Genomic DNA, 13,517 nt, shown 5'->3' with positions numbered 1-13,517 from the left:
GCGGGCCGGGCCCCCCGCTCTCCCCGGGCAACCCTGCGCTGCCTCTGAAGCCGCTGTTGCCTTTCTCACCTGAAGGTAATGGCAGAACAAGGTAATGACCAAGGTAGTCAAGCCATTATTTGACACTTTGTTGCATATGGCTATGCTTTGATGCTTTGTGCCTTCCCTGGTAATTAAGTATTAATTAAGAAAGTATCCCGCTAGTTCAAGAATCTACAAACACAGTAAGGGGTGAATTCCTTCTCTTACATATTTCTGTCTTTATTTTATGAACTTACCTCTTTCACCTCTAAATCCGTTCTCACCAGGAAGCCCTGGTTCCCCCTTCTGTCCTTTCTCAAGACGGACGTTAATGTAGCCGCTGTCTCCCGGAGGCCCTCTTTCACCTTTGAACCAAGCATACGGAAGGTAAGTACATCCTCAAGAGTTGACATGTCCTAAAAATTAATTTTAGTGAAGAATTCCATAACAGGAAAAACCTTCAAATACTAATGCAGTTCTCGGTTGTTTCAGTGGGACCGTTGCTAACAGAATTTATTATCTTTCTCTCGCTTTTACGTTAATTCAGTAGTAGTCCAGGTGATGGTAAATCAGAAGTATTCCCTGCTTATTTGGAATGTGACAGCTGGCAATTGTACTGTCCACTCTGCAGTGTGCTGCCTGTGACTGCACCTCCAGGATGGTTATTTTCTTTTCTATATTAATATTTAGAGAGATATTGCATGTTTTATATAGATTGAAGAACATAGACAATACGATAGAAAACCTGCAAAACCTAAATCTTCAGACGTGTATGGGACAAAACTCAAGGTTTGTTTGAGTAAGTGGTCTTAGTCTGTTTGATTCAGTGCTAAATGCACCTAGTGATTTGGGTGGAATTAATTTTTCTTTAGTTATTTTTCATTACACATTTGTAAGTGAGATAACTGGATTTAGTAGCTCTGAAAAGAGAAGTGAACATATCCTTACAATAAAAAGAAAAGGTAAATGTATTCCTAACACAGTAGTAACAAACCTAACATAGTGGTAACATAACTACGGAGTGAAGCAGCTTTTCACAAACCTTTTAATCCCACATCTCCAGAGTCTCCACTGGGCCCAGGGGCACCCATTGCTCCTTCTTCACCCTTTGCACCAGGGATTCCCATGGGGCCTTGTGTTCCTGGGAGTCCTGGGAAGCCTTGGGGTCCTTGAATCCCTTTGCTTCCTGGCAATATTAAATGCTTTATTTATGCAGTCAGTCTGCTACGCTGCTCCCGCGCCTTTCAGGTTCCCTTCTTGGAGAAGGCCCGGCCTTGCCGGGCTCCTTGGCCCTTCGGAGCTGCCTCTCGAGGGACTCTGCCCACCAGGCTCCCCAGCAGGAGAGTCAGGAACTAACACGTGGAAGTATGTCAGCACTGAAAAACAACCAAAGCGCCAGGATGCACCAGAAGAGAGTGAACAAAGGCTGCTGCTGTTGTCTCTACCCTGCTCCAGGGTCTTATTCTCAGAGCTGGAAAGGGAGGAGGGTGCAAAGTACTTCCTAGCTTTAAGAGCAGTAGAAATGGCTCCCTCCCCAAGAGAAGTTGCAGATGAGGTGGTCTGCAGGATGCTTAACATACCTGTTTGTCCTGGTAAACCCGGTGGTCCTTTATCGCCTGGAAGTCCTGGAAGTCCTCGGGAGCCTGGAGGCCCTGGGGGACCTCGTGAGCCAGGTGAGCCTTTCACACCTTTGATCCCAGGGCTCCCAGCTAGTCCCCTGTCTCCACTCGGACCTTTAAAGCCTGGTAAGCCTGAGAAAAAGAGCTTTAATGTACATGTGTAAATGCAGGAAAAGCGTTCAGCAAATGCATAATGAAGTCGCAAGCGATATGTTTTGGTATAAATTTGAATATCAACAGACGTGGCAAAATAACTTGGGAGCTTTGCTACTGCCTGGATTTTTCACCTGGAGTATGTGTTTTCTTGTATTTTTTGTATTTCTTTAGTGAGAGACATATCAGTCTGGGAGGGAACCTGGTGGATGTTTCGTACCTTGAGGTCCTGGTGGGCCCGTGGCACCTCTGAATCCTGGTGGCCCTGGTAAGCCCGTGACACATGGTGAGCCAGGGAAGCCCGGACAGCCTGGTGCTCCTATGGCACCTTCTGGGCCTCTAAAACCTTTGGCACCTGGAAACCCTGGGGTACCAGGCTGTCCTGGAAACAAAACACATGTGACAGTGTTTTACTTCCAACGCTCACCATCCCTCAGAACTCCTAACTGTAATTTTGAGACGTACATGTTGAATTACTGTAATATCACAGCGCTGAGGTTGGTTCTGTAGGTGCTTCATAAAATGTGCCTCATACCTCGAAGCCCAGGGACGCCCGGATCACCCCTCGCTCCTTGTGCACCAGGGGGTCCTGGCCGTCCCCTGCTGCCGGGGATTCCTGGAGGACCGTACGTGGTATCACCCGGAACACCCTTCTGACCGTCTATGCCGGGTGGGCCTGGAGGGCCGTTTTTACCATCAACTGTAAATCCCCTTTCACCTTCATCACCAGGATCACCAGCGTCACCTCGAAAGCCTGTTGATACGGTATTTAAATTCAGTAATTCAAAAGTTTTAGTTTGCTTTTTTTTTGCTCCCACAAACACTGTGGAATATTACAATGCAAATTTAACCAGAACTATATTATCGCTTTGCAATGGAAAATAACATCATTCTTTAAATTTCCTCTCTGGGCACTGAACTTTAGGCTACTGCAGCACCTGAAGTGCTGAAGGAAAGACAGGGAAACTGGTAAAGATTCCTCTTCTGCTAGTGTTTGTTGAAATGCGGTTCCTGTTCTCTTGTACCGTGGTCGCTCCCTTACCCTGCACACAGTACAGCCTGCCCAGCATGTCTGCTGGGTTAAGAAAAGCACAATTCACCTTCTGGCCCAGGGATTCCTGCTCCTGGCCTGCCTCGGTGGCCTTTTTGCCCATCAAAGCCATCTGGTCCAGGATGACCAGGGAGTCCTTTTAAACCCTTCGGTCCTGGAAACAGAAAGAAAGTATGTACATGAGATACATGATCTAAGGAAGCAGTTTCGTATGTTTGTCCCATCTAAATTCGTGTACTTTGAAGACAAGTGGATTTCACTGAATGTAACAATATGTCAGTTGTCCTGTGCTATATGCTGCTTCTGGAACAGTGCAGATAAGCTCAACAGGCTAATCCCGGGTTTTTCATGTCTGTATAAATTTTAGCTATGACCCGCCATGCTGATGTTGGGGAGCTGTGTAATGCCAGACTAAGCAGCTTGAGAATCCAGTATCTCCATTTGTTCTGATCAGGATTTTCTGGGTTATCTCAAATGGTTTTGGTAGTGATCACAGGAAACATTTTGCCCGCTGCGGGATGAGTTCTTTGAATTTAAATTAAGTTGAACAAGTTGAAGTAGTGATAGTTACTTTCAATGGTAATTAATGTAGGGCTCACTTGCAACTTGCCATGAGCAAACTAGTTCTGGAAGTCACAGGCTTGCAGCATATCTGTGCCTCACACACCTTCCTTCCCCCACCACCCAGGCATGTGCATTCCAGGCCTTACCCGACTGCAGCCACGTGTGTATTTTAGAGACTCTCTCACGCGTTTTAATCGAGGCTGGACAGAGTTTCAAGCTACTTTCATTTATTCCTTTCTGAGGAGGCAGCCGGCACAGCTTTTGATCATGCAGACTGCAGCTGTCTGGCCCCTGATTCTATTAAATGAGCGTGTTCCTGTGTGCTTGCAGTTTTACATTTTGAGCCACTCATCCTTTGAAAAAACTAGAATAGTGTATCTTTTTAGGATAGCACGGTTTTTTTGATCAGCAATTTAGAGCTCCATTTCAATGAGCATACCTTGAACACCTTTAAAACCTGGGGGACCTGGATTTCCAGGGTATGGTGACACAACGCAGACAGTCTCACCTGAAGCAAGAGGAACAAAGAAACTATTTGATTTTAGAATAACTGGAGTCTGGACATTTACTGTAGTATGTCTGGGGAACTAACCAACTAGATGTGCAAAGGTAAAGAGAAGGGACTGTTTATGCACATTGTTATTTCCATATTACTTAAGGTCTGATGGAGAATCTTAAAGCGTATTTTTCTGGACACTTATTTTGTATAGAATATTGGTAATGATTCAAGTTGTTGTAACACAGAATACAAATTGTATTCTGTAAAGACACAGTTTTTGTGGGTTTTTTTTCACTTGTCACAGAAATCTGTCTTTACAATAGTCTCTACTGCAAATAAGAAATAATATTTTCATTTCAGTTCTGTGTACATTTCTGGTTCATACATATTGGTGTCAGTGTAGGCTTTTTATTTCACTAGGGGTTTCTTATAACCAAAAAAGAGACCAAGCCTTAAGTACAAGTTGTATTTTCCTGCTCCTGCCAAAATTGATTTTCAATATAAATGAGTAACACTGAATATAACCCATATGAAACTGTAACAGATGCTACCGAAAACGCATTTTATTTTTCAGAATTACCTTTCTGGCCCTTTGGACCTGGCAGCCCAACACCACCGGTATCACCAACGTCTCCAGGGCTTCCTCTGACGCCAGGAGGGCCAGGAAACCCCAGACCAGGCAATCCTGTCCTTCCTGTTACCCCAGGAAGCCCTTGGACCCCAGGGAATCCTTTATCGCCTGGCAGTGGAACTCCAGAGTCGCCCTGAAAGAACGAAATTTTTGGTAAAAAATAACAAGACCTGATTTCTTTCCGCTCTTTGATTATCAACAGACATTTTAGAGAATTATCTGGAGAAACCACTTTTCCACAATTAAGTAACTATATAGATTATATTAGTAGATTTAAATATTTAAAGGCAATGGGAACAAATGTTAGAGTTTTGTCGTTTGGCTTGGTTTTTTTTCTTCCTGATCTGATAATATTGCCACAGAGTATATCTAGAAATTATTTTCAGCAATACCAAAATAAGCAGTAATACTTACAGAGATATAAATTTTCAGATGATAAAAATTACAGTTTTTTTTTATAGGTGGGATTAATCTGCTAGGAATTTGGAATCAAATGGTACTTTTCATTAGGTAGCTAGCCCTTTCCTGTTGTCATAAGGCAACATGTTAACTGAAACGGAAAAAAGTTCCGAGAGTGTCAACTGTACCTTGGCTCCTTTTTCCCCAGGCAGTCCTAGTTCCCCATCTCTGCCATCATTACCTCTTTGGCCTGGAAATCCTGGAACACCAGCAGGACCTCTTTCACCTTTTGTTCCTTAAAACAATTTGGAAAAAAGTGTAATATTTGTAGTAAGTGTCGTGGCTTTTGAAAGCATATGGCTTTTGTTCAGGGTATTTAAAGAGAGAAAATATTTTGCTTCTGAGATCAGTCAGTTTCCTTCTTGATTTCAGTGAAATCAGGTCATAGCAAGGCCGTATGACGCAGAATATTTAAATCACTATTCCCCAAAAGTTTTTATTTTTTTTCTTTTTTTAACCCCTAGATTTCTCTTGCACTGATATTTAAAAAAAACATTATTTTTGCACAAAGGCCAATAAAACTATTCAAACCCAAAGATTCACTTTGATATGTTAAGAAATCCTTTGCAAATAAACAGCAAATGTTTTGCCCAGCTGCAACATCTTGCAAACAAGCAGAGGCATCCAAAGCCAAGCTAACTTTTCACAAACAATAAGATGGACAATCTTTTGTCTGAGTAATTAGTTTAACATTTGTAACTAAGATTTGCCATCAGATTGCTCTAATTTGTTGTTCTTTGCCTCTTTTGCTTTTGCAAATCGTAACCATAACTGTGGAGAGGTTTTGAACTGTTCAATTACAAGAATTTCAGTTGTGCAGCTGGTGTCCTATTGTTTCTCTTCAATACCTGGTCAAGGGTAATTTTTAGAAATAGGAGCAGGGATCTGAATAGCCATTGAGGCTTTGAGTTCCTTCCCAAGAAGGATGTTGGTGGTTTAAGTTGAGATAACAGCTGGGATGCTGGCACACGGCACTTCAGGAGGTGGCTTCTGTGCAGTATTTCTTCACGCTTCCACAATAACTGCATTCTGCTAAGCCTCCGCTATACAGGCCTCCAGAAGGCCCTGATTAGCAATCCCATGACGTGAAAAGTCATTTGTTCGCGCTAATAACAAGCTGTTAAAACTGTCTTATGGCTCAGCTATAGAGTAAAAACAACAAAGCACTGTGATCTTGTGTTTAGGAAGAAGAAGATTAACCAAATGGTGCCGAGGAAGCAGTTTGGATACATTTGACCTCTGGGCTTCAGTAACTTCCCAGACTTACTGAGGAGTAGATGCACACGATTTTCTCCCACGATTGCCTAGGCGTTGTATGGCAAACAAAAAGGCTAATGATAAAATGGGTGTTTACCTTTCATTCTAACTCCTCCTGGATCACCCTTCTCTCCCTTTTCACCATGTAGTCCAGCAGAACCGGGTGTTCCCTTACCATCGACAAAGAAAGTAAGAATAATGTCAGTCATTTCCAGCAAGGCATCAGTGTGGGAAATGAAGGCAAAATAAGATATCTGTCTCAGGCACTGTTTCCCAAGCTGGACCAGCTAAAGCAACATGCCAAAGAGAAAGGCTTATCTCTCCTGATGTCTGTGGAGAGGCATGAGGGTGGCATCTGGCCCTCCCAGCCTGCCTGCCAAACGCATGGATACACAACAGTCCATGCCACAGGAATTGGGTCTGTGGCCACACAGCTGTGGCCGTAAATGCAACAATACTAAGATGCAAATGATTCACAAACTCTTTCCACTGCAGATCTCAACCCCTAATGTGCGGAGGCTTCGCAGGAAGGGAACCTCGGGAGCGCAGGGACAGCTGGATGATGCTGTCTCCTCCCAGAAGTGCACGTGGCAGCAGGTAAGTGATTCTTTTTTGCTGAGTGAAAGCACATAGAGCTGCCAAAAAAAAAATTCATCTACGTCTAATTAGGTACCTGGTCCTGTCAGAAGAATCTGTGACTTGGCAAGTTTAGAGAGGAAAACGAAGTCCTTTCCTGTATGTCTGTTACTTGACTTGAAATGCCTGAATAAAATCAAGTGTTCCTTTTCCCTCTGACCCTCCCCAGTAGATGCTGACATAAAATCCATCTTGACCTGCTAACATGATGCAATTCTTTGCCTCGGTAAGGCTTTGCTGGAAATGCTTTCCTTTGAAATTAGTGAAAAATCATCTTCACTTGGAGGAATTTGTGCATTTACAACGTTTTCAAGAAAAACAATGAGTATTCAAAACTAAAAGAAAAACTAGTCAAAACAAACCAAGATGGATGTTCAGCAGCTTTCGCGAGCGTTCCTGACCACCCCACACACACAGCGTGGGGCTCTGTCCACCAGCGTAAGGTTCTGCCCACTGCCACAAGGGAAATCAGACAGAAGACAATAAAACGCATCCTCTATCAAGACCATAGTAAGTACAAGCAGATAGAACTTTCAGGCAGCTCTCCAGGGCACTTCCTCCACCACTCCAGTTAAATGCCTCCTGCGTAAGGGGTAACGATGTTATTTACTTACTGAAGCTCATGACAACTACTTACAGGGAGCCCTGGTGATCCCATCACACCAGATAAGCCTGGGTCACCCTTTTCTCCGTGTCTTCCAGGGTATCCCATTTCTCCTTTCTTTCCTTGAGTACCTGGAGGTCCTTGCATACCACGGGGACCAGGAGGACCAGCACGACAGGAGCAGAGGCCTTGGTTTCCTACAGAAAGTGTAAAAATTCCATCAAAACAATTGCATCATATAACAAAAAAGAAACCCTCCCCCTTTTCTGTCTGAGTGGTGCACAGACCATTTTAACTCATTATAACTTTCAAAGCACTAAAGTGTATCAGTCTTTCTCCAGCGCTGAATAGCTGCCACGCTGACACAACTCTATCAACTTAGAAGCCCCAATGCCAAAAGGGTGTCTAACTCCACAGTCTGATGGGCCTTATCCTCCAAGTTACCATCAACTTCTTGTCAGTTCAGGCCTGACCTAGCTGGCAGAGGTCTCTGATCCGAGTTGCTGCTATCCAGGCACACTTACCCTTCTCCCCCTTTTCACCTTTTCTTCCCGGAAGGCCTATCTGACCTTTGGCTCCAGGTTCTCCAGGAGCTCCTCTGTCCGTACAGATTACACCTTTGAAAAAAACATACAGTCGTACAGCTAGTGTAAATCGGGTTGACTGTTTCCACAGTTTAGGTCGTGTGTTCTCCGCTCCCGTATCTGTGAGGAGAACAACCCTCACGTGAAAAGCTGGAGCTCTTGAGAAATGCTTTACGAGTCATTGCTTATTGATCATGCTACAAGAGTCAGGCTGGCCAGAGCTGATGTTGACACAGTAATTTTTTTATTGCCACTACTTCTTCCTTTTTTCACTGTAGAACTTGACGACTCTTGTTTCTTTACTGAAGGATGCTGATTTGGATTTCCACCTGTTTGCTGTGGTTTTAACCTTGGGTGATGGGGTGTTTCTCCTATGTTACTTTACGCATTTAAATCACCCAGAAAAGTATAAAAATCTTGAAAACTCACCGATCAACAACTAATCGGAAAAACATGTTTTCTGCATTGCTTGTAAAGTTTGATATATCTGTCAAAATACACTTGTCACCCCTATGTTTTTTGTAGGACCAACAAAAGCAGTGCTTTTATAAATATGCAGAATTATATTCTTGCCATATAAATTGCTGTAGAACCTACTGGGTAGTCCGGGTAAGCCTTGTCGTCCTGGCTGTCCTGGGAGGCCTGGTGGTCCAGGAAATCCAGGTCTTCCTGGGATTGATTCTCCTGTTCCAGGGAAACCGGGGTCACCTTGAAAACCTTGAGGTCCTGGTGCCCCACTTACTCCTGGCAGGCCAGGCAGACCTATAAAGAAAATAAGAGTACATAGTTCATACAGCTTCAGAGTAACGAGGGGAAATAACAGACCCCTTCAGAACTGCCCTGAAGAGCAACTTCTATGTAACAAAGAGTTAAATCTAAATCTTTAGGTTTTTTATTGAACTCTGTAGAGCTCAAATCTTTGCTGTTGGTGACTTGCAGCAAGCAAGGACAAAGAACAGTTTTCTTTTAGCTGCTTTGTCTCTTACTGGTATATAGCCCACATTTTATCCTCTACTTCTCTTACTTGTTCCATCATCTCCCGGTCTTCCTAGCAGGCCTGCAGAACCAACTGGTCCAACTGACCCCGAAGCACCAGGGGGGCCCGGAAATCCAGGATCTCCTCGTGGACCTACACAGAATTATAAAAACATGTGAGTTGCGCAACTGACAGCCTCCATCTAAATTAAACTGCAACCAAAATTATAACTTGGGAACTACACAAAAATAAAATACAGTAACATCTTTTGTCTTTGAAAACATTTTTAAACATGTAACAAATTAATTTTAAGGTGGGAGGATCTGGTTACTTCTCTACGGATTCCTGCCCTTTTTGCGGGCACAGATTTAACGCCTTGTCACTCTGTAGCAGTGAATTCTAAATTACAATGGGAAGGCCAGTTTTCTTATTTGCCGTCCGTTATCCAGCACGGGCTTATTGTTCATAGCTTTTCCTTAAATATGCTTAGAGTGATTAACCTGTCCTGCAGATCTAGCTGTGACTGCATGAATAAAGATATTTCCAGCAAACATTTAATCTGAAACTTGTATGTTTAACATAGTTGCAGTAAGACCAGTGAGACACGAACGAGCACAGAATGTGGCCACCAGGAAGATAATGTCTTAGGGTCCTGTCCCCTGACTCCTTAGTGATCACTTTCAAACACCGTAGCGGACAAGTCCTACACACTTTATCCATCAGAAAGACCTTTTATGGGAAGCAGTGGAGTTCCAACAGCTCCAGGAGGACCTGGGGGCCCTTTTGCTCCTGGATCCCCCTGTAAGAATCCAAAAATAAATTTTACTGATAGATACAAATACGCAGCGTGCTAGCACGTAACAGAAAATCTCAGCAGTGGTGGGCTATCTAAGGATGTGACGCGCATCACCTGGGAAATTCGATTTAAAACATTTAAAACTAGGCAAAAAGATTTAATAATTATCTTTCAGGACACCAGCGACTAAACAGTAATATACCTATATCGCACATATGTATTTGACTTTCCAGAATTTGTGACTGCTCTATTTGATCTCCTTCATTTATTGTAAAGAGGAATCAATTACAATAAATCAGTATTCATTTAATGGAGATGTTTTGATTCAACAACCAAGATGTAATCATTTGCCTTAAAATACTATACCAGAATTTAGAAATTACTTCTATGATGATAGATAAGTATTAAGAAAGAGATTTCACAGTCTGACAGATACTATCAATGGTAAGAGATGCTTAAAGCTCTTATAAGAAGTTTAAAACATCTGCAACAGGGAAACATAAAAGTGCCTACTAATGGCAAGGAGAATCACTTCTGCTTGGAGGATTTCTAAATTAGCTTGGATCTTGATATTTAGAATTGCAAGTGGAGTGGACTTCAGGGAAGTCTTTTATGTGGCAAATTGTATTAGACTTTGTGCTTTGTAGATTAGGAAGTGACCCTGCTCTCTGCAGCAAATGGAAACTGAGAAAACAAGGACGTGAATGTGGGAACTGCGTAGTGAGATGCATTCCTGGGACTGGAGGTCATGGCCTTTCAGAGCACAGACAAGGAGAACCAGGACTGTAAAACTGGATACCCATCCTTATGCAAGTGGAAACAGGGAGTCCCTGCCTCTTTCTGTGCCTTTATAAAAAGTATTTCAACAGTTCTGCAGCTGTCACGAACTGCTGTCCTTTTTGACCCTGGGCCTTTCAGCTGGTCTCTTCCTTTTTGACTGTATCTTGCTGAATGAAATACTACCCTTGCGTCATCTTTGGCTATTTTAAATGGGAATGTGAATTTCTCTTCCCTAATGACACAGAAGAGTCTTCTGCGTGACAGGAAGGGATAAATAAACCTTGTGTTATCCACCTCTGATAAACTGGATGGAGACCAGTGCTGAGGGCAAGGATCGCCTCCTTCAGCCTTCTACAGCAGAGGTGATCCTTGCTCACATCTTGAGAGTCATTCCTCCAATTTCGCAGGTGCAACTGATTGTGATGTAGGAAAAGTTACTATTTTATACGCAGCTTTCAAAAAAGATTATTTCAGAAGGAAATAAACACTTCTTGACTTTTGTATTTCAGCATAGTCTAAGTGAGCAGAAACAGGAAATGTTTAAAGAAAGTTGGTGTGAAGAAGTCCAATTTCCATTCTGGTAAGCATCTTGGAAAAGCTGCTTATGTGAACAGGTCGAACATGCGCAAAGAGATTTTGGTAAGTCACGCAGACAAGCCCACCTGAATCAAATTTTGCCATCTCATCGGGTGCCAATTACCATGCTGGTTCACTGACCAAAATTTATAGGACCGTGCTATTACCTAAACAGCAGGTTCCTTTACCTAGTGTACCCCTCTGAGGAATGCAGCTCAGCCACAGGTAACTTGCAGAGGATTACAATAATTCCTGGATTAGCTAGCTATACCGGCTAGTTAAGGTAACCGTGGGCAATTGGGAAGAACCGAGTCCTGTGGTGCACAAAATGGAATTCCCTCTCTCATGTGTGACAAGCAGGAATGTTTATGTACGTTATTTAACACTACGATGTTGAGTAACTGAAACTATCATGAAAACAGTAAATCTTAAAACTAATTATGACTGTGTAAAAGGAAATGGTCTGATTTGCAGGTGCATTTGGAAGGAATCATCAACATTTATATATGGGAGTATGTGTGTTGGGGTTTTTTACCTGTATGCCTGGATAGCCAGGTTGTCCAGGAAAACCAGGAAATCCTGTTTCCCCCTGGAAAGGATCACATAAATATAATTGGATTAATCTGTTAAGACATTAATTTAATTAATTGAACAAAACCCAGTTAGGTGGTCATACAGCACTGTCATGTTACAATGGCAGCCGCAGTTTGTTCCTGCTGTTTCCCTGGGTTTATACAAGAGAGAGTCCATTTCACAGGATCTCGTCTGTTCGAACAGCCCATGATGTGTACGGCCGGGCTGTCTGGACAGCGGTCAGCGGATGCAGTGTAGCTGGGGCACAGAACTAGCTGGAATACATACCAGCAGTCACTAACAGACTGTCTGCTTCATACAGCTCAAATTGGTTTGGTGTCTGCTGAATGACCCTCTTTAAGCTATTACTGCATGGAAAGCCGCTGCGTATCAGTTCCTCTTCTCCTTTTACGATCTGTAATATACTCATCCATCCAATCCTACTCTTAAGGTAGGCCGTGGTAAAAAAAACAAAGTGAAAAGCAATTTTGCAGATAAAAGAATCACCTGGAACGTAACTCTAGATGCAAATGTGCCTACATTCATGTAATCTGTTAACAGCATGATCATTGCCTTAACCAGATTTGAAAATAAGCTGGGGAGAGGAGATGGGAAAAAGGGCAAGACGTAGATCTACGTAGTTACATCTGTTGTTCTTGAGTCCGGTAAGATGCTCTAAGTTCATAACGAACATTTAGCAGATTTACCAGCAAAACTGGAATTTCTTGAACCAGAAAGATGAACGAAATATGCGTATAACACAAAATTTCACAAACAGTGTCACCGTGGCAAACAAAGTTAACATGCTGCGCAACTTTTCTGTCATGCTATATACATGTCCCACTGCTGGCAACTTCAGATCCCTTTAGCCAATTCCAGCCACATTTCAGAGCGACAGAAATTCAAAGAGTTCGTACAATGTCTATGGCAACAGGTAGCAGGAGAGAAAGGAAGGAATGCAACGTGAGCTATTGAGTATGTGGAAATTCCAAATCTGCACAAATACACAGAAAACCAAACCTCACTGATCCCACTGTTCTGGGAGCTGCTTATACTTTGTCTTCTTACCTTCATTCCCGGAAAACCTGCAGATCCGTAAGAACCAGGAATACCCTGATAAAAGCAAGTAGAATGTGAGCTAAAACAGTAAAAGCTTATTCAAAATCATCCATTAATATTCCTTAGATAATTATCACTTGGGATATTTCCCAAAAACTGTGCAGAGTTTTTGCACACACTTTATATGAAACATGGCAATGAATTCGAACTCCAGACCCGGGTAAACCAGACAGGTCTTCACTTAATTTCTTATCATGCTGCACCAAGCACTGCAGTGGGGATGTTGCTCCATCTGAGCACTGTTAGGTAAATCAAGCACAAGCTGCTGTAAAAAACTGCCACTAGCATGCATGGAACACATCAAAACTGCTGTTAGTAGTGTGCTACTCCAGAAAAGCTTTGTGCAGCTCTAAATATTTAGAGGATAACCCTACAGATTTACTTTCTTTCCAAGTACAGAAAGTCTGTATGAGCACGTTTAAATCTGAGACAGGGTGAGCGCTGGGGCAGGACTCCTAAATATTCTATGCAGAAAGTATGACAGATGAATTTAGCAAATCCTTAAAATCTTCCTTGGAAATGCAAACTTAAACTGCCAAATATATCAAGTACCTAATTACAGTGAATTTGTGAAGTACTTTCTTCTGTAACTTCCTTACCGGCAGTCCAGGGAATCCAG

The 13,517-nt window shown here is 42.7% G+C and overlaps 1 protein-coding gene across 1 annotated transcript in view; it reads right to left on the bottom strand.

The window, feature by feature from the left end:
* COL4A4 (collagen, type IV, alpha 4) overlaps window positions 1-13,517 on the bottom strand; it is a 45,508-nt gene that overhangs the window by 11,954 nt on the left and 20,037 nt on the right. Inside the window, exons 13-27 of the mRNA XM_009875749.1 lie at window positions 12,848-12,892; window positions 9,162-9,207; window positions 8,676-8,840; window positions 8,019-8,111; window positions 7,528-7,691; window positions 7,253-7,343; window positions 5,126-5,232; window positions 4,488-4,671; window positions 3,848-3,916; window positions 2,894-2,998; window positions 2,329-2,547; window positions 2,014-2,175; window positions 1,602-1,763; window positions 1,064-1,207; window positions 279-386 (exon numbers count right to left, since the gene is read on the bottom strand). Of these exons, the coding sequence (XP_009874051.1) occupies window positions 279-386; window positions 1,064-1,207; window positions 1,602-1,763; window positions 2,014-2,175; window positions 2,329-2,547; window positions 2,894-2,998; window positions 3,848-3,916; window positions 4,488-4,671; window positions 5,126-5,232; window positions 7,253-7,343; window positions 7,528-7,691; window positions 8,019-8,111; window positions 8,676-8,840; window positions 9,162-9,207; window positions 12,848-12,892 (1,864 nt within the window). The remainder of the gene's footprint in view (window positions 1-278; window positions 387-1,063; window positions 1,208-1,601; window positions 1,764-2,013; window positions 2,176-2,328; window positions 2,548-2,893; window positions 2,999-3,847; window positions 3,917-4,487; window positions 4,672-5,125; window positions 5,233-7,252; window positions 7,344-7,527; window positions 7,692-8,018; window positions 8,112-8,675; window positions 8,841-9,161; window positions 9,208-12,847; window positions 12,893-13,517) is intronic.

The sequence above is a fragment of the Apaloderma vittatum genome, unplaced genomic scaffold (genome assembly GCF_000703405.1).
Source record: "Apaloderma vittatum isolate BGI_N311 unplaced genomic scaffold, ASM70340v1 scaffold38448, whole genome shotgun sequence".
Lineage (NCBI taxonomy): Eukaryota > Metazoa > Chordata > Aves > Trogoniformes > Trogonidae > Apaloderma > Apaloderma vittatum.
Note: the sequence above shows the minus strand (reverse complement) of the source record. Positions and strands in the feature narration are given on the sequence as shown.